This window comes from Phalaenopsis equestris, unplaced genomic scaffold (genome assembly GCF_001263595.1).
Source record: "Phalaenopsis equestris unplaced genomic scaffold, ASM126359v1 Scaffold000047, whole genome shotgun sequence".
NCBI lineage: Eukaryota > Viridiplantae > Streptophyta > Magnoliopsida > Asparagales > Orchidaceae > Phalaenopsis > Phalaenopsis equestris.
Genome location: NW_018164489.1, coordinates 372,388 through 396,333, shown reverse-complemented (window position 1 = coordinate 396,333; position 23,946 = coordinate 372,388). Strand labels below are relative to the sequence as shown.

General features: G+C 32.5%; 2 protein-coding genes across 12 annotated transcripts in view; one reads left to right on the top strand and one right to left on the bottom strand.

Moving 5' to 3' along the window:
- LOC110019091 (pre-mRNA splicing factor SR-like 1) overlaps nt 1-3,285 on the top strand; it is a 35,261-nt gene extending 31,976 nt beyond the window's left edge. For 9 of the 11 annotated variants that reach the window (XM_020716655.1, XM_020716654.1, XM_020716646.1 and 6 more), the window contains 2 exons: nt 1,058-1,129; nt 2,311-3,285. In XM_020716655.1, the coding sequence (XP_020572314.1) occupies nt 1,058-1,129; nt 2,311-3,060 (822 nt within the window). In that variant the 3' untranslated portion in view covers nt 3,061-3,285. Of the gene's footprint in view, nt 1-1,057; nt 1,130-1,256; nt 1,389-2,310 lie in introns of all 11 variants that reach the window. The other 2 variants (XR_002293425.1, XM_020716656.1) reach the window with 2 other exon arrangements.
- A 1,372-nt stretch (nt 3,286-4,657) lies between these two features.
- LOC110019097 (non-structural maintenance of chromosomes element 4 homolog A-like) lies at nt 4,658-18,772 on the bottom strand. Its single transcript, XM_020716666.1, has 8 exons — nt 18,630-18,772; nt 12,802-13,044; nt 12,624-12,704; nt 7,943-8,192; nt 7,748-7,838; nt 7,038-7,254; nt 6,871-6,962; nt 4,658-5,122 (listed from the first exon to the last, which is right to left on the bottom strand). The coding sequence occupies exons 2-8, from the start codon at nt 12,947-12,949 to the stop codon at nt 4,844-4,846; spliced, it is 1,158 nt and encodes a 385-aa protein (XP_020572325.1). The 5' UTR covers nt 12,950-13,044; nt 18,630-18,772; the 3' UTR covers nt 4,658-4,843.
- Between the last annotated feature and the right edge of the window lie 5,174 nt (nt 18,773-23,946).

Here is a 23,946-nt window from a genome sequence, read left to right as displayed (position 1 = left end):
TTATTAAAAATTTATCAATTTATATTTTAGATTTATGGTTATAAGTTATAATATGCTCATCTTTTTATTAAATTAAATATTAACAATAACAAAATCATAACCTAAATCAAAACCCAATATGACTAACTTATTCATTAGTCACTCCAAAATCATAATTACCATGAATACTTATAAAACCTTCTACCACTCTACCAATATGTCCATTTAAAACTTCTCCAATAACGATTATTTCTTCAAGAGGTGCCATTTGTGTTAATTCTTTTAGGGCATTCTTTTTTTTTTCTTTTGAACATATATTCAAATCCGCCCGGCAGCAGTGTTAGCTATTCGTCAATTAGCGCCATAATTAATTTGATTGTAGTTTTGAAATAGTTTATGTTCAACTCGTAAGAATTATATCGGTGGCTGCTTTCCTTTACAGAGGACCATTTCATTTTTAGCCTTCTTTGCAGGAGGCTTGATTCAGTTTCAGTGCTCTGTTGATTTCCTTTTACATCATTACATGTAGATTTTTTATATGATTGGGAATAAAACATATAAAACAATTTGGAGTGAGGATGGATTTTATTATCAGAATTGGTTTGATATGGCCTATTGTCCGAAGTGGTTTTAATCTATCCTCACTCCAAATTTTCTTATAAAGATTTCAGTGCTTATTTCAGTTAGAAAGGTATTTTAATTACGATGACAATGAATTCACTTCTCATTGGACAATCTTTGAAGAAATTTATGACATTAATTTTCTTATTTTAAATAATAGTGTAAGTCTGTATATGTTTGACCATTGCTTTATTATAATAATAACTTTTTCTTCAAGATGTTAGATGTCTATGTTCATTCTTATAATTGGATGGTAGCAGCCTTTCTTCTATTTCTTTGACAGAGCTTAGCATGCTGATTTAATATAGTTTAAAAAAAAGTTATTGAAGATGGTGCAGATCTTTTTTATTCCGGAGAATCTTCTGTAGACTTTTTATTGAGATATATATATATATATATATATATATATATTTCAATGCTACTTTTAACTGCGCCTAAAGTTTCTCTTTACTTGCAGGAATTTTCTCCTGGGTCAAATGGTCGAATGACAACCATGGGGGTATATGTACGAGATCTTCTGCTCGGACAGGTCTGTTTTATTTTTTTTTTAATGTTTTTCATATGACATGAAAATTTAATTTTCTGTTATAAAGTGCAAGTATAGTCAAATTTTACTTGATCAGCTTCTTGCTCGTGTTCTATATGTCTGCATTCAGAATACTGTGCCTAGGAAATGGCTTTTATTGTGCTCATTCAAAATGCAAATGCATTATTTCTGAGCCTGGGTTCTCGTGTGAAGGTTGCTTTGAAAGAAGAGGCCATCATTGTCTCCAGTTTAGTATTGAGAGGTTTGTAATGTTGACCTCGAAATGAAGTATAGTCATCACTATTTATGGTTTTTGCTTGATTTCAGGCAAAAATTCTGGGTCATATTTGTTACTTTCCTATTTTTATTATTTTCCGGAAATAATGCTGGCTGCAAGATTTTGAACATGTGATGGCGTGGATCTCTTTACTTAGCTTCATGTGTTAAATTCAAAAACTGGAGTTTTGGACGACTTTGTTGCATTTTAGAATACTTGAAATGGATCATTTATTAAAAAAAAGAAAAACCAAAGAAAATACTACTTATCAATGAAAAATGTTTGTTGTATTGGTTGATGTAAGAATTCATTAATTTTTAGTAAGCATTTGTTGAGAGAACTCAGTAGTTTGAATGTGACCCTATATACTATGACTAGCCTATCTTTTTGTTCTCCAATTTTCTTAGTGAGCTTGATTCTCATTGAATCTGGATTATGTTCAGTGACCTTCGGTCTAGTTGTATTTCTTTCACCTGTTTTTTTTTTTTTTTGGTGCACAAGCTTGTTACTTGAGAACCATGTACTAACTTCATAGTGGCACTTACACACATACCACCTAATTCTTATGTATTTACATATCTAACATCTAGACCTTAGTTTTTATGTTTATACCTCCCAAATTATTCATATCACATAAAAAATTCCACCATTTTGACTTTCAAAAAGTGAAATGCGCTTATTTATACATAGGTAAGGTGGCATGTATCTAAAAGTTGAAGTTTAGATGTTAGATACATAGATACATGGGAATTGAGTGGTATGCATGTATATTTTTTTCCATAAAATCAGAGAAATCCTATTATCTTCTTGGTCCTCTCTCCGTATCTTTTGTTTTGCTTTGCAGTAAAGATAAGACTAATAAATTTTGGTCAAGATATAACTTCAGCCATTCCTTTCTGTGGTGCAGTATTATTTTGACACACTTTTCCCTCGGGTCCCGGTTCCTGTCCTCCGTCAAATCACCAGCAATCTTGAGAAACTCAAGCTCCCAACCAAGCATTCTGGCGTCACCGGCGATTCCAGTCGTCATGGCTGGGATGACACTGCTCGTCGCCCACCTTCCGTGAAAGCTGCTCTCTCCGTGTCATTCGGACAACGAGCTCCTCATCGTGCATCTACCAGGGACGCCTCCCCAATTAGGAGGACCATAACGCCGCCCCGTGATAGAAACCACAGCGTGGAACCGAGGTCATCCCCCGGGCACCGTCGCAGCCACAGTCGTGAAGGACCTGATCGTCACCATTCCGACAGAGATCGCCCTCACGACCGTGATCGAGATCGGGATCGGGACCGAGGTAGGGATAGGGATAGAAGGCACGACCATGACAGTCATAGTGATCGAGACGTCCAAGATAGGGACTCGTATAGATCAAGGCATTCTGCAAGAGATGGTAGTAGAAGGGATTATGAAAGGAGTGGACGGGATTCTAGTCACCACCGAGGAGGATCTCGACACAGTCGGAGCAGAAGCCGCAGCTTAGATCGCCTTCGGGATGTGAGTAAGGATAAGGCGGCTTCTGTCTCGAGCAATTTAGCGAAGTTGAAGGATCTGTATGGTGATGCGAGTGGCACGAAGGGAAATGGAAACGAGTATAAGCACTCGAGGGATACGAGTTCTGAAGAGGTTATTAGATTGGGGGGTTCGACATGGAGGTAGTGCAGCGGATAAAAGACTTCTTCAGAATTTCTGTGCGGATTTGTATTAGAGGTATGTTGGAAGGTGATGCTGGTAAATTTCCATTTGCATGTTTCTAATGGTGGTTTTTTACATGAAAAGTATATATTTACCAATTCAATTAATGGAGTCTCTTAATTGTACTTGTCTGCGATGATGGGGAAAATTTGTTGTTTATTTTAGCAGGCTCTTGTAGATTACACTTCATGTTATTTCTTTACTCTTTTTAACCATATAGATATGTTCATTGAAACTGTAGAATTTTCTAATGTTGGTTCGGAACATTAGACTCGTGGGTAAAGTTTTTTTTGTATATATTTTTTATTTTTTTGGTGGCATTTACATGCATACCTCCCAGTTCCTATTTATTAATATATCAAACACCGAAAGTTTGATTTAAATTTATACCACCCAAATCTTTCATTTGACATAAAAAAATGCCACTATTTTAATTTTTAAAAAGTGAAACAACTTTTTATGGATAGGTAAATGGTATGCATGTAAAAATTGAGGGTTAGGTGTTTAGATATGTAAATACATAGGAAGTGAGGGGCATGTATGTATATCGTTTCCTCTAGTTTCTTAATAGTGTTGTTTTCAGTGGAGAATTATTCAAATGGAGATTTAATTATTTTAAAGAAAAATATTCAGTTCCAAAAATTCAATTCCCAGCAAAAAAATATATAAAGCTGAAGAAAATTAGACTCCTGAGTATGAAGGGGATGAAAGCCCTTCTTGTTAGCTGGGAAAGATGTCAAATACAAATTTAAAGTCGGAAGCCTAGAGCTGTTTGGTTCATTGCAATTTTAAAGGGGGTTTTTCATAATTGTCTAGTGTTTGTTCACTGGGAATTCTGTGCTGATTCCATTTAAGATTTGTGTCAACCAAGGTTTTAAGCGCACTATTGTTGATTAATTGCTGACAATTGCTGCAATTTATCTGCTCATCATTTGTAGAAAAACTTGTCTTTATCTTTTCTATTTTCAAAAAAAAAAAAGCTAATTAATTCTAAAAAATATAATATTGTTTACTTCCTGGTTGGATACCCTTACAATCTCTCTTCCTTTAATGTTTGAACGGCTAGGGTTGGTGATTATGATCTGAGCTCAAATATTATTAGTATATCTGTAATTACTTCTTTTAATATACTTTTAATGAAAATAATATTTGTTAATTATATTCTCTTACTTTTATTACCATAAAAAATATAATGTGTACAGGTGATTAAAAAATTTAAATTTATTGCTACAATTAAGTTCTTCCAAATGATCCCTCACAATATAAAATTGTCAGCAGTTTTTATAAAACGTTCAATCTCCAATTTAGTTCTTTTGAGAGGCAATATTTTAATCTCCATCTCCAAACATTCAGTTTAGGGCTGTTAATACACAGACCAAATAAACTGATTTTGAAAGCCAACTTTTAGTCGCCTCCTCAATTCTTCTATATATAAAATACCTACCAGATAATAGCAACATAACGTCACCCACACCCACACCAAATGCGACAAAATAATAATTAACTGCCAATAAATATTTACATTTCATAGCCATCCAAACTTAATACCCCCAAAAATATATGTATTCTTTCAATAAAAAATGAACATTTAAATTAGCATTGTGAATACATCTCCTACAACTTCCCTGCCAATGGCTCAATACCTCATGCATAGCTCCATAGTTAGAAGTCGACAAACTACCAAACAAAGACAAAATTCTATATGCTAAAATATCATCAGCTGATGGTTTAAGCACCTACGTCAGAATCAGAAATCGATGAGGCGTTTTCCTTTGAGAGAAGGGCTGGTCTTTTTGCAAAGAGGTTCTTTCTCCAATGAGTCCTCTACAATCGAGTCTTCTTGTATGATAAGGCCTCGATTTCGAGTCAGCTTTCTGATTGGTGTCGTATGTGCGTCGGGTTGTGTAGAGCAAGTTGCAGTATTGGCTTTGTTATCCGTAAAAGATGTATCAGGTTGAGAGAACTCGTTCGAAGGGTTCCTATGGGGCATTAGTTCTTCCCCAGGTCTCACAACATTCATCATGGCCTGTAAATCAGGAAATGAAATGTATATGAAAGAAAGCTATAAATTGTAATTGGTTTCATTTTGATAATCCTTAACTTTTGGCTTGGCTTGTTAATTAAAAGGTAAGGTTCATGTTTAGAAAGTTTTGCAATTCCCAGGGAAGATTGGGTTCAGTTGCTTCTTGCTCATTTAGGGGCATTTTACATACCACCCAATACCTATGTATTTACATATCCAGCACCAAAACTTTGCTTTTTCACATTTTTTTTACATTTATATACACCCAAATCTTTCATATCACATATAAAATGCCACCATTTTAAATTTTAAAAAGAGAAATACACATTGTCATGCAGAACTAAGGTGATATGTATGTAAAAACAATGTAAGTAAAATATATTGGATATATAAATACATGGGAATTCAGTGGTATTTTGTGTTTGTCAATGTAAGTATTGGATATGTAAATACATGGGAATTCAGTGGTATTTTGTGTTTGTTATGAACAGAGCTTGTATTTTCATTTGCTTTTAAAATGGACAAGATCGAGCTGCTTATGGAATAATAAACGTATTATTTATGAACAATCAAACTTTTTTTGACAATCATGTTTACGACATATGATAACCTACATCTTATATAATAAACTAATTACATGATGCCGCATTGTGAAAGTACAAGATATAAATCAATATATGTTCCTTTAATTGGAAGGGAAGTGAGTCATGCTCATTTATTTTTCATTCGGTTTTCATATTTAATGTTTTAAAGAATTTTCAAATTCCCTATTAGACCTTGAGGTGCAAATTTCTGTATCCTAACTTGTTCAACACATTTGAACTGTTTAGATATAATGTTTCTACTATAATTAAAATCACGCTGAACTTTCTCTTCAGTAAAAATGCAGTGGAAGGTTTGACGTTTTAGTTATAAATCAATGTCCACTTATAGTATTTAATGATTAAGCAATAAATTCAAATCCATAAAGAAAACAGCACATTTACTATGTGACCAAAAAATAAGCAATACTTCCGATATTTTTCTGTAATTGCAAATATCTATTTTGAATATTGTATGAAGGAAACTATATAACTGCTTATAGTTAGAACCACAAACGCAGTTCTATATTTACTGGCATTTATTATTGGCACAAAATAATCAATCTCTGCTGGGAGCAATAAAATTAATGCCCTTATTTGGTGCCAGTAAACATAGAACTATGCGTGTGGTTATAACTGTAATCTATTATAAGTTTCCTTCATACAATATTCAATATAGATCTTTGGAATGAAAAATATCGAAGCATTGCTTTTTTTTTTGTCACATACTAAATGTGTTGTTTCCTTTATGCATTTGAAATTAATGCTTAATCATTAAATACTAGAAGTGCACATTGATTTATAACTAAAAGATCAAACCATCCACCGCATTTTGACTGAAGAGAAAGTTCAGTATGATTTTAGTTAGAGAGGAAACATTATATCCAAACAGAAGGTTCAAATGTGTTGAAAAAGTTAGGATACAGAAGTCTGCACCTCAAGGTCTAATTGGGAATTTGAAAATCTATAAAATATTACCTATATAAACCGAATGAAGAATAAATGAGCATGACTCACTTCCCTTCTAATTAAAAAAAATCCTAGATTAATATTTTGTACTTTCACAGTGCAGTATAATGTAATTAGTTTATTATATAAGAGCATCTGTTGTAGGTCATCATATCCTATAAGCAAGTGCAACTAAAAATGCAAGGGAGAATGATACACTACCTTCCAGTCCTTGTAATCAAATCTGAAAACAAAATGATGGTAGGAGACCACTCCAGAGGCCACCGCAGATGCGGTGGGGGCATTTTTTGGAGCTGTCGAAGTAAATAACAAAGGCCATTCAGACAAGAATATATATAATAAACCTAAGAAAAATAAACTATACTTACAAACAAGATGAAATCCAGAGTCATCCACTGTGATTTCAGCTCTCCCATCCTTAACCAGAAAGGACAATGCAAAAAGGTTCTCCACAGTTTGCGCAAAGGAAAACCTATTGAACAGTAAATTTTCAAGACGAACCCTTCTTTTCTTTTTCAAAATGTCAAACATTGTTGCCATATTACTATCAGTGTCAGTTTTTGTTCCTTGCTCTTTAGAATCAATCTGCAGAGAACAAAAAAAGTTCATCAACATTGCAAAAATCTTTTAGAACGAGAAAATATCCAAACCTTCCCCAAGAATAATTACCAAACAAGTATTTCTGCCTAAGCTGACGCTTAATTTTAGGGGAAATTGAAATACAAAGCACAAAATTCTTATGTGTTTACATATCTCACATCTAACTCTCATATTTACACACACAGCACTCAAATCTTTAACATCACATCAAAAATAGCACAATTACTACTTTTTAAAAACGAAATACACCCTTTCATGAATGGGTTTAAAGCATCCAAGTGATATGATGTAAATATAAAAATTTTGATGTGATATATGTAAAAGACATAAGAATTGTGTGCTATTTATGTAAATTTTCCTTTATTTTAATGCCCAAAAAAGAAAATTTCAGGATAAAACAACAGATGCTTTCAAGATTACCACAAAAATAGCATAAAGTTTGGCCATAATTAAGAAATGTTAGACTGGTACAACAAACCTCTTCAGGGCGAGTTCTCTCAGTTGGCTTAGTTCGTTTTCGACAAACTGTAGGCTTCCGTTGCTTAATTTCATTACTCATAGGTCCAATCCTAATGTCAATTTGCAAGGTATGAAAATTATAGAAGAACTATTTCAAGCCAAATAAAAAAAATTCCATAAGAAAATGCAGGCTATAAGAGTTAATAAGCCATACATTGTGCAGCATCCAGGAACTGGTGTGAAAATATGCGATAAAGAAAGACCAATATCTTCCCAAGAAACCATGTTTTGAGAATTATCAACCTGCGCTCTATGTTCTTGACAACCAAATTTCTTTAGTATTGCAGTAACTAAATCTGATGGTGTCACTCCCTCATTGTTCTGAGATCTAACTGATATTGCCAGTGTGCTTGCTATGTCCAGTAAAGTCTCTGCATCAGCCACTTGTTCCCTAGGCTTTTTCACTGCAATGCAATGAAAATAAATTAAGAAGTAATAAAAGAAGAGTAGCAAGGAGGTGGTGTTAATTACATTGTATTCAACTAAAGCACTGCTCAAGCAATGAGATGGCCAGATGGGGCATTTTGCAGAAAAAATACTAGCAGGAAAATAATCATAAATATAACACACTAAAGCAGAAAGATTTTCAGTGGTCATGTTTTCCTGCAAAAATATTTATGCCATCAAAATTGGCAATAGCGCATCACATGTAATTAATTTTAAACTCTGGCAATAGGTCAAACCTAAGATGCATTAGTACAAACACGGGGACACGAACACCATACGATATAGATACAGGATGTCTATTTTTGAAAATATAATACACAGCCATGACTATGATACAACAATATAATGTGTATGTGTCTTTGTTTTAAAATAATATATACTTATGCATAAATTAAATAAACATGAAATAAATAAAAAATCTTACACTATTAAGAATAAAAAAATAATCATATTTTTCTATCAAGATTCTTGGCAAAGAAAAAGAAACAATTATAAAGTATTAAGTACAAAAAAAATAATAAGTAATCAAAATTTAACAAAAATTAAAGAAATATGATCATCAATAATTTTTAGAGCATCGCATACATAAAATAAACATTAGCTATTTGGTAAAATATAAATCATCAAAATATAACACTTTATTATACATTTTATTACTATTTATAAAATTTAAATGTAATTTTTAAGTATGTGCATGTTCTAGTGTGTCCAATGCGTGTTGGCACTGCACACCCATTTGTAGCACAACGTCGGTGCATCAAGGGTCGAACACAATTGCTTTATCAACCAATAGGATACAATTACTCTTAACACAAAGGAACTACACCATAAGCTGAAATCTGAATTAATACTAAACTCCATAGATTCTTTCTTTTGTCTATGGCAGCAACAATCTTATGATAAAGTGCAATGCATTTGTGTTGATGCTTAAATGAACTTAAGAATTATGCAGCTCATATTAGTAAGATATGCTATTACATTTTGGCCAAGGCTTGAAATAGTGTCATCAAGTATTAAAGCATTTTCTTTTCGTAAGGCTAGACGTATAGCTCAAGGGATTTTGAGGCATAAGCTTCAAATTTAAACAATTAAAATAATGAGTATTATGAAATAAAAAGTATTATAATAATAACAAAGTAAGACATCAAAGTAAGTTCATAAAAAAATAATCAAAATATGATAATAAAAACTCAAAGAAAGATCATAAAAGATAAAAATACTAAATAATAATCATGAAGTCTAAAATAAACAAAGATCCGCTCACACTTCAACATAAGCAAGAAGTTTGAGATCACAAACTCTGAATTCAAAAGCTTCTCCCGCTCCCATAACTTTGATGGTCTTCATCAAAATTATCATTATAGTTAATTGCCTTCTCCCTTTCCACATCCTCATTTGTACTAACATCCACTCAACCTTCCTTAGCATATTGTTCTTTCTTGATAAATAAAATTTAATAAGAATATTATTTAAACTATATTTATGATTCTAACTGTATTTAGAATTTTAATTTCTATTACATAAAATTTTATACCAACAGTTTGCGTAACTTTATTGTCAACTTGTGATCTTCCTATTCCTTCAAAAAAAAGAAAAAAGATCAACTGAGACATTGCTCTTATAATTGTGATAGTAAAACTTCATTTTCATTCTCCACAAATCATTTATCATCTAATAAGACAGCATCACTAGCCAAGAGATCTTCATCATCCCTGCAAAATTTTCTTTTCTCAAATGTTTGCATTTAAATCTCTTGTTATAAATTATGTAAAATAGTAGATGTATTCTTATGATATTAAAGTGATTTCCTTCATTGTTATGAACTTGGTTATAAATATTTAAATTTTCTCACACCTTGATAACCACCATTTAAGACCAAACACTTTTATTACAACTCTTTGTAATTCAAGAGTGTGATCTCCTAGTTAAATCCATCACTCAACAAATTTAAGTAAGAAAATATCATGAGCATAATATAAATTGAAAAACTTAGAAAATAAGCATCAAAAGTGCGTAGAAACTAGGATTACTACTAAGGGAATGTTTGGCTATAGTCTCCTTAGCTCACTGTAATCCAAAGAATCTTTCCTTGCTTCCAAAAGCTACAAGTTGGAGAACAATCTTCCATTCTCTATGTTGAACCAACAATTATTATATCAATACAATGGTACAAAAAAAAATATATAATCTCTAGATTGGTGAACTTGTTCTATAATTTTGACATTGAGGTTTAAATAATATCTAATTACAAGCAAATATCAATGCAATTAAAGCTAAAGCTATTCTCATCTACAATCTCCAAATTTTTCTTGTAGCTGCACTCATCTGCATCAATATCTTTTGTTATTGCCTCATTCATAGCATTATAAATGAAATTCATCACATTTTTTTTTCTCCGTAGCAACCACACTTACTAAATGAACAAAGGGCCTAGTAATCATGATATCGTGACACCTATGCAATTTCATTCAAAACAATCTCACTTTTCCTTCATTTTTTTTTCCCAAGCACAATTTAACCACTGTATGGGTGAACATGGCCTCCAAAGATTATCTTGCTTCTAAGATGTTGCTTAAAATAAAGCATGTAATGGCAAAGCTAGTTGTTGCGAGTGTAAAGAGTTTTTTAAGAGAGCTTCATCGTCAAGGTAAAAACTTAACAATGATTCAAATGATTCGTTTCTCTTCTTGCTATTAGTCAAAGCGTTCTTATACATTAGTGACTTCCCAAGTTTTTTAAGTATTGAATCAATATATAAAATGTAAGAAATGGAGTATTAAAAGATGCTTTCTCTTCTCCAATTTATTTCCCACTATTTCATATTGACTTATATTTACTTTTATTATAGATTTATGGCCTAGGAAAGGAAGAATCTTTACCACAATGCCCACTATCATAACAAAACCGACAATCAAGCCCATCATCAAATTGCCTTTGAAGTTTGTGATAAACATGTTGAGATTTATATTCATGTAAGCATGAATTTCTTTTTTTGCTTATTTGATTACATTGGTGCATGATAAATTTTTTTTGTGAGCGTCAATGAAATGATCTTGTATTCTTATGATACCACCTCCAACTTCTTTCATCACAATAACTATATCTCAAATAACTGTATGCCTCACAACTTCTAAAATTTATACTTAAAACACCAAGCTTCCATGCCGGATCATTATCAATTGTTGCCAGATTTCCAATTGAGCTCTTTCAAAAACTTTGAACCATTTTAAAATAAAACTAAATTGAAAAGTCCATTCAAAATCAATAATAAAAAAGGAGAAATGAAGAAAAAAGAAGAAGTCAAGAAGAAGAAGGGCTACCAATTAAGGCAGCGATGGTGATGATGATAGTGAAAATGGTAACACCATCACCACAATAAAGCAGTGGTGACAGGAAAGATTTGGCATCAAACAGCAACAATGATGAAACCTCGCATGGGTGGGATTCCATGTGGCATGTAGCTCCCAAGTAGAAGGTAAGGTGGGTGGGTGGGCGTTGAGTTTCGCAGTTTTATACATTTTTTAATGGCCTAAATCATATTACAATTAGGATAAAAGATTATAAGCTAAAAACCAACACTAATAATATAATAAATTGAGGTTTATCTCACTGAAAATGCCTTAAAGCACAACTTGAGGCATGCCTAACTAAACTAGGGTGTATATCCCAATTATTTCACATGAGGCACATGCCTTGAGAATTTTATTGAACGTCTCGGTTGAAGGCACTTTTCATTTTTTGCAATTATAAACAGTATTTTTGGCAAATTATTTTCATTCAACATAACAAAATTCCATTGACTCATTGATAATAAATAATACTTATGTTTGCATTCTTTGAGGCAAGTTTAGAGACTTTGGTGCCCTCTTATAGTTTGTGATTATGTTTGGATTCACCTCACAACATGACTATAATATTTACAGCTTATAACTGACCACTATGACAAAATTTTATTTTTTGTATTAAAAAAAAGTGGCTCGACAAGCTTTCTTTGTTTATTTCCTTAGTGAATATGTATGCACAAAACTACTTTAAAATAATAAGAAACTACAGATTTCAAAAGAATTAAACATTAAATTTGTGATCCGAAACTTGCTATCTCAACTATTAGGAGGAAACAATTTAGATATTAACTGCTCGCACAAAACTAAACTGATAATCCTTGTCCCAGTATTAGGAGAGAGATTGTTGGGTAAAATAGTAATGAATGGCTTATTCATAGCTTATTCATAAAGCATAAGGAAATTATAGACACATTCTTTGTGGATACAACTGTATGTAATATTCTTCTCCTTTTGGTCAGTAGATATTCAATGAAAAACATATATCGGACCAAGGTCAGTATAAATAAGAAAAAATTGAAGGCCATAAAATAGAAAAGAACATACCATTTTCATGCAAGGCTTCAACCTCGGTTATAATGGATTTGAACCGCTTAGAATCTTGACGAGTTATATCATCCCTCTCATCTACAAAGACCCATAATACACAACAAATAATAAGAATAAATATGAGATTAAAAGAACAACCTGGAAAACCAAAAACAAAACTTGAAGGATAACATACTGCTAATGAGATTCTTAACAGCAAGGTACCGTGACCGCAGAGCTCTTCTCTCCAATGCTCCCTGCTCGGTCTTAACCTGCAACTTCGCATCTTTCTCAACCTCAGTAGTCTCTGTGCTGCTACGCTCCCTCTTAATTGGCCGAACCATTACAGATTCTACAGAAATATTCCGAATGGATTTTTTACGCAATGTTGCGAATAACAAAAGTGAAGCCAAGCCGATTTTTTTTTCTGATTTCAAGTCTGAAGCACAAAAACAATGGATGTTTTATTAACTCGAGCAAATATCTAATAAGTATTAAACATCATACGCTTTTGAAGAAAAAAATCATTACAAGGCAATTAATAAAACAACAAAATTAGCAAAATATAAATGTAATATAAAGAAAAATATTAATAATAAAGATTAACACTGGTATCTCTTTACAAGTAGTAAGCATAAACATTAGAACTTAAAAAATGTGCCGTGCACACCTTCTAGAAGAGCAGATTCAAATATCGAAACAAATGCATATTTCAATATCCCTACATGCTTAACAAATCACATGAAAACTAGTCAAAATACAAACAATGCAAATCCCAGTTGTCTAGTAATTAATAGACAAAACTTCTATAAATAACTCATCATTGCTAAATCTCCGCTAATTTTAAATCTACTTATCTTTCCTAAATCTCTGCTAATTTTATCAACATTTATAATGGACGCATTTTTTATCCTTTGATATGCAAACCCTAGCCATCTAAGTTTACTTTTAATCACCATATCCTCAAAAGATGTCACAGTAACAATCTTGCTAAAATAATCATTCTTTAATTTGTCTTTAAAACTTTATCATACATTAATATTTCATGTGGCACTTCTTAAACTTTACCAACTTTAACTCTAGAAGTCATATCATTATCTATATCGCAAACGCACACACACACTGTAAATCTTTGTTCTAATAATTCAAAGTTATCTATTTTCAAATACTTTATCCATTGTTTTAATTTTTTACGTATTTAAATGGACGACTTACCTATTAAAATTATACCATTTACAAAAAAAAACATACCAAGGCACTTTAGTTTGAATATATTTTAAAAACATCTTCATAAAAAATCCAAAAAAAAGAACATAATGATGATTTTTATTTAAATATAAACTATTGGGTCACTCTACAGCTACTTTCTACGCAGCTAAATGGTTATTATTAATTAACCATGAATATACAACAAAAGAGGAAACTAAAAGAGGTGAAATGCAAAGCCATAGATCTGAATATAAATCAAATTTACCTGCACATTTCTACATATATGTTGCAATATTTACATATAAAATTTCAAAACTTATAGAGAGAAAATGAACTGAATGGTCTACAGAGTTAGCATGCAAATCAAAAGGAGCGCATGAAGCTGCTCGATGCATATAACACAGTTAGAGAGCAACAAAGCCAGCAAAGAGCACTCAAACAAGCGAAAAAAATAACAAAAAAATCAGTGTAAGCCACGTGTCACAGCAATTGGAAAAAGCCCCGCTTATTTCTCTAAGAATCAACTAAGAAAGGTCAGAGAACAAGCCAACAAATCATATAAAGAAAAACCATACATTAAATGCTCTGTTGCATGCTTTACAAATATCGTCCATGCATCTCATCCTCCAAAAGATAACAAATAAGAAATTTAATGAAGTTAACAGAAGTTTAAAAGAATCTCTAAAAACATCACTGAAAATTGAAAACAGACGTAGAAGAATAAAGCAGCGGAAAAATCACTAACGAAGGAAGAGAAGAGGTCAAAAATGATCTCAAGCGATGGCCACAAAAAAAACAAGAAAAAAATGTAGGGTAGAGATGAGACAGCTAATGGATTAGGGTTTTAAAAAGGGGAAGGGGAGAGTCAAGGATAGTGAAACATCCTCAATCAGGCATCAAATGTCCTGGAAAGCATCAAACAGGCTCAATAGCCTTTGAGCTGAACCAGACTAAATTATCATCTGCAAGTGGAAACAAGGTGAGTGGTAACCCCCAAAATTTTGCGAAACTAAGGGGTTGCTCAAAAAGTGCCTTTTGCCTTAAAAAGTAACAATAAACTCAGAATTATATATATATAATGCAATAAAATCAAGCAGAGAAGAGTACCATACATCAACAAAATAATTTTTTCATTGATTAACCTTTAACACATTAGGTCTCCCCGCTACTTCATTAATTTGTTGCAACATGAGTAGAACCCTCCCACTAAACTATAACAAAAGCATATCGTAGGCTGTGTCAACAGCTGCAATGATATTTTGCATTGAAAAAGGTTTTCCACCTCTAAAAACACATAAGCTACAATTAATAAGTATCTAAACCACAACTTGAGCAAGGCATGAATCTAGAGTTATTAGCAATTTTAAGATGGGTCATAGTTGAAGTTGTAATAATCGCATTTCCCAATTCCCTGAGGCCACATAGCACCATCATGAAATATCAACTAATTGTTTCTCCTTGACCTTTCATTATGAAACATGACTACCAACCACACACACTATATCCAAAATATGAAGAAATATAGAGAATCATTTTTCAATAAAAATATGAAATTACGGCTCTTAATAATCCACTCAATCCATGAATACTACTTTCAAAATAAACATAACACTTTCACTTTCCTTTTTCTTTTTTTTTTTATCGAAACAACCCAATCTTCCTTCTCCCTATTTTCATCTTCCAACAAAACAAGCCTACAACTGTTAATTGTAACTTCACCTATATCTCCAAATAAATTTAATAAATGAGTACTAACAAGTAACACTAATTATTTATTTATCTATAAAACAAAAAAAAAAATCAAATTGGCATATCTATTTAGTATCTGAAGAGTGACCATACTCTTCTTATTTTCTTTTCGATTGTTATTTTTGTGATCAACAAAATGGAATAGAGTGCCCATATTTTAGCCGAGAATGCACATAAATTGTATTTGTTTATTCTAAACAAAATAAACAAAACAATGAACAATTACCTTGACAGAGTACTTTTTGGGTTCAAATGAAAACACGTCTTCTTGAGTTCTGAACAAACTTTCTTTGTTTGTGCATCCACAGTGACTAATTGGAAATAATCTATATATTCTCATCTAAATTGCATACTGCATTTTTTATGTATGTGTTTGAGTTCGAATCCAAGAAGGAAAGAAAGGGGATACTAAGAAAATACCAACCAACCAACACCCCTTTGAAGCACTCTGTTGGAATATTCTATTTTTGATACTTCATTTGTTCTCTTCTTTTTTCCATCTCATTTATACTACTTTCTTACTGTTTCTTTTTTGTATTTGAATATTGCAAGACCTATAGAATATTGAATATATGATATCTCAGAATTTTATGTATATCTCATAGATAAGTAAAGGAAGAAGGATTTTATAAGTGTATGAGAATAGGCGATAGAAAAGGAAAAAAAAAGGTGGAAAAGCGAGAAAATGAAATGGGATTTTTTATTAGATTTATAATCCAATAACAAGAAAGAATCCTATTTTTCTTTCAATCATATTGGCATATTTCTTCTTCTTCTTTTTTATTTTTAAAACATCCCAATCTTCCATCTCGCTATTCTCATCTTCCGACAAAGCATGCCAACCATACAACTGTTAATTGTAACTTCACCTAAATCTCCAAATAAAGTTAACACTAATTTTTGCTTTATCTATAAAACAAATAAAAAAAAAAATCAAATTGGCATATTACTTTGGAGATTCAAAATTTCATAAAGTTTCTTCTCAAGCTATCCAAGCTATCATTTATAGGTAGCTAATAGCTTTACAGAACTGATAGAAAATATTGAAAATATTAATGAAGATCAAAGTATCGAGTTCTACACAACTGCAAATATAGACTATACATTTCCATTCAAGAATAGCCAGGGTAAATTTTACTTCCAATGAAAACTATAACATAGCCAATTCAAAATCCATCCCTATATATCTACAGAAAAAGATATCACTTTCACTTATGCTCAATGTGATGTCGCACTGGCCAAATTCTAGCTTCACTTCTATGGAGGGATGGATTCAGACTACTACTAATGTCAATTGTGTGGATAGGCCAACAAGGACACCAAGCAAGAATGGGATAAGACATCTACAGAATTATGAATCAGGGTGTCTATATTAACAGGCCATGTAAAAGAGAAAAATAAAGAGCATCTCAAGGGATAGAAGCATCATAGAAGCTTGGGTATTAAGATATTGTGAATGGAGAAGATATAATGTATTGATTACATGAGCTAAAGTAACAAAAAATTCAGAGGAGAGAGATATGGGAATCTGAACAAATACACTAATATTATCTCAATCATAGCTGAGATCTAAAAGCACCTAATTTCATGTTTGTCTATATTACTTTACTTTGAGCAACTAATGTTATTTTAACTATTGTATTTTTTTTATTAACAGCCAACTAAATAAATCTCATAGGATAACAGAAATTTCTATACGATCAAATAGTATTCATCTGAAAAGATACATTCCAAGGCATTTAAATCAACTCAAAAAGATCGAGTAGAGAGCCAATTATAGCATCAAAATTTATTTTGGGTATCAAAAGACACAAATTTACGGTTGAAAAGACTGTTTTGTTGAGCTGATTCCAGTGACATCAAAATAGACTGAGTCAGATCATGTTTTTGGCCTGATATAATCTAATCAAACCACAAATTGGTTCAAACCCCCTATCTTCTTCTCCTACATCACATAAAAGAGGATCACACATATGGACGGGACAGATTCGTCACCACCATAATATTCAATTAGTACCAAATATTATTTTAACTATTGATTTTTTTAATATAAACAACCAACTAAATAGGAAAGTAGATATTTTGACTTATGTTAAAAAAGGCAGAGGTAGAACTAGGAAGACTTGGGCATATTTTATAAAAAATGATCTTCATTTATTAGAATTAAATGAAAAAAAGACATTAAATAGGACGCAATGGAGAAAAAGGATTCATTCCTAAACTAATCAAATTGGATTGTCGAATTAATTTAGGCACCATTTCTTCTCTTACATAGCATAAAAGAAGCTCACACATGGATAGGAAAGTGTCTCGCGGATTGACCCCTGCGGCCCGCGGGCGGACCGCATTTCAGTATAATCAGCTTATCCTGAAACGCACAAGCTGCCTCAAACAGACCCTAAATAGGACGCAACGGAGAAAAAGGATTCATTCCTAAACTAATCAAATTGGATTGTCGAATTAATTTAGGCACCATTTCTTCTCTTACATAGCATAAAAGAAGCTCACACATGGATAGGAAAGTGTCATAACCACCATGATGAGTTTAGGCTCTCCCATGCCATGAAGGAGAAAAAAGGTCTAACCCAATTAGCAATCCAGTTTGATTAGTTTAGGCTTCAAACATGTTCTTATTTGAACAATTTTGGCGTCATTACGATCAACGTGGATAAGACAGTGATGTTCAACATGAGGGTCATCAGAATAGCCCTCAAAAAGCTCTTGCTAGTAATCGTTCCACAATGTGAAATCATAGAGGACATAGGTTTACAAGTAATTTGTCAAAGTGCATTTAAACTTACCGTGATTCCTATTGTAATAATAACCTTTCAAACTTTAGAAAAACTAAACTAACACAAAAAATGATATTACATGTTAAAGGCGCCTGTGAAGGTCGTCCGAGCGGCACCCTCACCGCCTTCTAAAACTTTAACGAGTAATTATCTCGTCTCAACCCTTCACTCCACGCGAGAGAGACATAGAGAGAGAAAGAATAGTGCCCTAATCATAGAAGATGACGCAGAAGAAGAGATAGAAGAAGAAAGGGAAGAGAAAGCCGCAAATCACCTTGTCGTGTGAAGCTGGCGACGCCGAGAACGCGAGGCAGCCGAAGGATCCCTTGCCCTAATCGAAGCCGCGACGCCAAGAGAAACAAGATAGCAGCCGCGTGAGGGAGACGCTCAACGGAGAGCCTAAAAGCTCCGACTCGAAATGCAGAACGGAGAAACTTTTGGCTTTGGTATGAAACTTTAAATGGAATATATAGAATTTTTATTTATTTATTAATTATTATGTTAAAATTTTCGATTCCTTGTTATTTTTATTGAAAATAATAAAATAATTTTGATAACTCTTATGTTTAATTCCTGAAAATTATTTTACATAAAATAATTAAACTCTTATGTTTAAAAAAAAATACATCTGTTTTTTTTTTTCAAAAGTACTATAATTTTTATTTAATAATTGACATGTTGATTTATGAGACTTGAGAGTAATTACAAATTTTTATTATTTCCGCTATTCATTTTAAAATACAAAAGTAGATGTTCTTTAATATTAAATATAATAAAAGAAATAAAATATGAGATATGCATGTATATGAAGTCACCCTTATATGGTATTGACTCGGTAAGCGATGTACTCTTGCATGAAAGGGAAGCGAAAATGAAATTAGAAATGGATGACTTCCTTTTTGGTGGCTTTGAAAAATGTAGATGTATATTTTTTTAAAGTATATATTTAGATAGTGATTCCCAATTCGTGGAGTAAACTAACCAAACATGAGTGAGTTGGGATTTTGTTTGTGTTTGACTCGTTTGTATTAACACGTGTTCGAATTAGACTTGTAATGAGTTTGTTCGTGTTCTGCTCATATTGTTCGATTTGTTCTCAAGCAGCTCAAATCTGTATGTTTATTTGCTCAAATTTGGCTCAAAATAAATCCAACTCAGCTCTCAAGTCAATACTTTCACGCAAATCATGTTAGTTTTTCTGTTTTTAAATTACTCTAATTTTTCAAACACTGGGATTAAAAAAAAAATCCTGTTTTTAAACGTTTTGGGCGATTCGTCCGCCCCGTTCCCGCGTCTCTCTCTTTTTTTCCTTTTTTTTTTAGTTTGGCCATTTACTTGCATACTAGCCAATCTTTTGAATTTACATTTCTAACACCTAGAAGAATATAAACGTGGGCCAGAGTATTGGCTGCTTTCCCCTTCCCCCTTTTTTTATTTTTTTATTTTTGTTTACATATCTAACACCTAAATTTTAATCTATTACATTTATACTACCTAAATCTCAGATATATTAAAATAATATAAATAAATTTTATTTTAAAAAATTTAATAATTTCGAGCCAAAATATGTTGAACACGAACAAACAATTTTTTTTTTTTATGTTCGGCTCTCTTGCTTAATGAATGAATTGAACATGAGTTATTTATCGAGTAAAACATGAGTTGTTCGTAAACGACAAGCTTCTCTTGATAATCCTACTCCCAATAGCGAAAAGCATAATATAAATAAATGAAAGCAAATAGAAAACTATATTTTTTAATGTATTTTTTAATGCATACAGCCTTTTTAATGCTTGAAACATTTTTTCAAAAATATTTAAAAAATGAGAATTATTTTAATTTAAAAATATTTTGTCTACTGAGTTGTTTGATTCACACCTTAAGTTGTTAATATTTTACTGAAACAATTATTATAGGATATATGAATCCTAAAGAGTTTGTACAAAAATGCCGCAAGAGCACAGGCCGCAAAGTATTAAGTTTTGTTTTTATTTTCTGTTAGTCGTAAAAATTTAATATTTGTATGAATTGTTGTGAGTACAAATTTTATCAAATTGAATGACTTTTGTATTTTAGATCATTTCATTTACAAAATGAAACTATTAGATAGTTGTCATATGTCCCACCATTAGTTCCCGTCTTTATAATATCAAGATCCCGGATTGAGTCGCGACAGAAGTTGTATCAGAGTCTAGCCTATTAAAAGCTAGTAAGAAAATTATCATAAAAAAGGCACTAGGACAATCATAAATTGTTGACTTTGATCCCTTTAAATTGACGCCAATTTGACCATTCTGACCAAAACCCCCAAATTGTCTTTAAAGGCCCAACTCCCCTCAATATCAATTCTAAACTCAAATTCACCTTTCATATGACCAATCCAAACCAAATCCAAGCCTAATTGACCCATGCTTTGAGCTCAATTTTGATCTAAGTCAAACCTCCAATTTTAGCCCTATGACATAATCTCACTTAATTAAACCTCATAGCCTACTCAAATTTCCCCAATTTGAATCCTAAACTCTTTATAACAATCCTACACACTAAATTTGACCTTCAATTGACCTTGGTGAAGCCTCAATTTCATTTAATTTTGACCCAAATTTGACCCAAATTGGCTATGTCTTCAAATTCCACCAAATTGAATGCATTAACCCCAAAATTGGCACCCAATTGATGTTGAAAACTCTTCATGACATTCCCTTAGGCCATTCTCAACCATCAATTTGGACTTAGCCAAACCTTAGCCCAATCTAGACCCAAGTCTAGCCCAACTTTCCCAAATTGACCAAAATCCCAAAATCCTTCAAAATGAACTTTCAATTGAACTCAAAATCCCTTCAATCCTTCACAAAAAATCTTCATAACAATCATTTGCACAATGTTGATCAATTAATTAAGCTCAAAGTCATGGCTAGCCTAACCCAAACCCAACCTTTGGCCATTTGGACCCAAATTGGACCCATGTATCAAAATTAACTTAGTCATCCTAAGGCCACCAAATTGATGACTCCACAACCACTAAGCTCTCCTTTGGACCAGGCTAACCCATATATAACCCATCCTAGATGAGCCATGGACCAAAGGCCCCCTAAATCAAGGTATTTGTTTCCTAAATTTCTTCAGCCAAAGATATCTTTGGACCTATCACCAGCCCAAATTAATTGTTGTAACAGAGTTCATTGAGGTTCCTAAGCCACCTAAGCACCTCCCCTGCCATGGCCAGCCACCCTAGTCGTCGGAGGAGCCAAAACTGAGAGCCCCTGTGCTTAAATTCAAACCCAATTTCACTCATCCAATGTGTCTAGCTCTGTGTAATTTCACTCATCCAATGTGTCTAGCTCTGATTGGTGTTTAGCATCTTGAAGCCCTCCACCTCAGCCCCACATTACACCCAATTGGATGCCAGGGAAGCATCCCTAGGCTATTTTACTTAAACCCCTCCTCCATGGCTTCAAAGGGGATCAAAAAAATTTTCTTTGGAGAACTCTGTTAAAACTTTTTCCAGAGCTCCTCCAAGACTCCCTAACCCTATTGCAACCATCCTTTAGCCATCTTCCCCATCAAGCCATCTTCCCCATCACTTCTTCCCCATCACTTGAGCTCAATTTTTGAGCTCAAAATCAGGGCAAAATTTAACCTTTCAAAAAACACCCCCAAACTCCAAATTGATTTGCTCCTGAGCTTCACCAGAGTAAGAAAGGAAGATCCCCATCAAAATCCCCCTATGTTGAGCCCTCTAACCTATCCTTAGACCAAGGCCGCTCCACCCTTTGATCGAACTCATACTTGGAGCCTTCATCAGAGGAAATAAACACATCCATAAGGTTTGTCAGACTCCACTGAAGCTTCCAGAAGTACCCAATCGAGGCCTCACCTCTTGGGCAACGGTATAGCTCACTAACCCTAATTTTGGGCTCGGTTTGGTTTTTGGTGAAGAAAACTTGCAATTCAAAGCAATGTAACCATATAGATGTACTCGTCTTGAGTAGATGAAGGTTTAGAAACAAACTTGAAGTGATTTGGTTGAGTTTAGGCTGAGATCTTAGGGTTTAAAGTTGGACGATTCACGGGTTTTTGCTATCGGGGACGATGATAGAGATCCGTCTGATCGACTGTGATTGGATGAGCGGATGAGATCGAGTTGGACGAAGTCTTCGTGCGTGAACAGCGGGACTCATGGCTGCCAAGTTAGATGGCAACACCAAACCAAGAGACGACGTGTGGCGCCTCGAGGAGGATGAGGATAACGTGGCGTGTGATTGGGATAAATAGAAAATTAAGGTTTTTCTTAATTAAAAAAATGACAGATCTTTAAAAATTCATAACTTTTTATAGAAAAATCATAAAAATAAAAGTAAAATACCCTCCTGTTCATTGAACAGAGGAAAATAATGTGGACTAAGAGTAAAAATTATTTGACAAACATATGATTTTTAATTAATTAAATAACCTATAAGGTATTTTAACTCTCCATGATTAAGGAGTGATCACCATGGTTTGAAAATTTTAGGGTTTATTCCTCATCACAGAGGGAATGTTCTATGATTTTTCCAAATTCAGAGATCATCTCTATACTTCTAACCCTAATTTTCAAGCTAGGGTGACCATTTTGACTTACTTTAATTATATAAATCAAAATATCACTTGGAAAATTATGAGAATAAATTTAGTAAGTTTCTTGTGGTCAAAGAAATCTAGGAAAAATATTGTGATGCTTTGAACTATTTTGTACATTTCTATACTTAATTAAATGTAAATATCTTCCATGAATTTATGTAAATTAAACATATATTAAAAATTGACAAAATCATTCCCACATTGTTCATAAAAATCATATCTACCAACTGTAAAAATTTCAAAATTATTTGACTTAGTTTAAGCACTAAAGTTGATTTTCTAAGAAACCTTGTATTTTTGTACAACAATAATTATAATAAATTAAATACACTTGGGAAAATTATGAAAAGTGGTTTTCTAAGTTCCTTGTAATTAGAGGCACTTAGGAAAAATAAAAATTATTTTTGGTAAAATACTTGATTTTTTAGCCACATTTTGGATTTAAAATAATTAAGAATAATTAAATATTTCAAAATGTGCCTAATTATTCTCCGATCATTTGTGACTCATTCAAATATTTTTCCTAATTTTTCTAAGTTAAAAATAAATTTTAAAAGCTTAAAAATTATTTTTCCTTATTTTCCCATTAAAATAATTATATTAAATAAATTAAAAATCACAAAAATATAAGATTTGACTCTCTAAGTTTTCTAAACTCAGAGAAGTCTATTAAAAAATATAAAAATGATTTTTGTAATCAGAAATATTATTTTATGTTTAGTTTAATCATTGAAATTGGTTAAAAATTAAATAATAATAATAGTAGTAGTTTAATTCAAAAGATCATGAAAATTTACCTAAGTGTTTCCCTGACCTTAGGAAACCTCTAATAATTTTTTTATCAGATTCACTTAGTCCACATGCTCTCCTCTAACATTATAATTCCCTCATGGATATGACACTTTAAACCCTCAAACTCATTTGAGTTGTGTTTAGTGAGTTATGAGGTGAAATGCCCCAAGGGGGAAGTG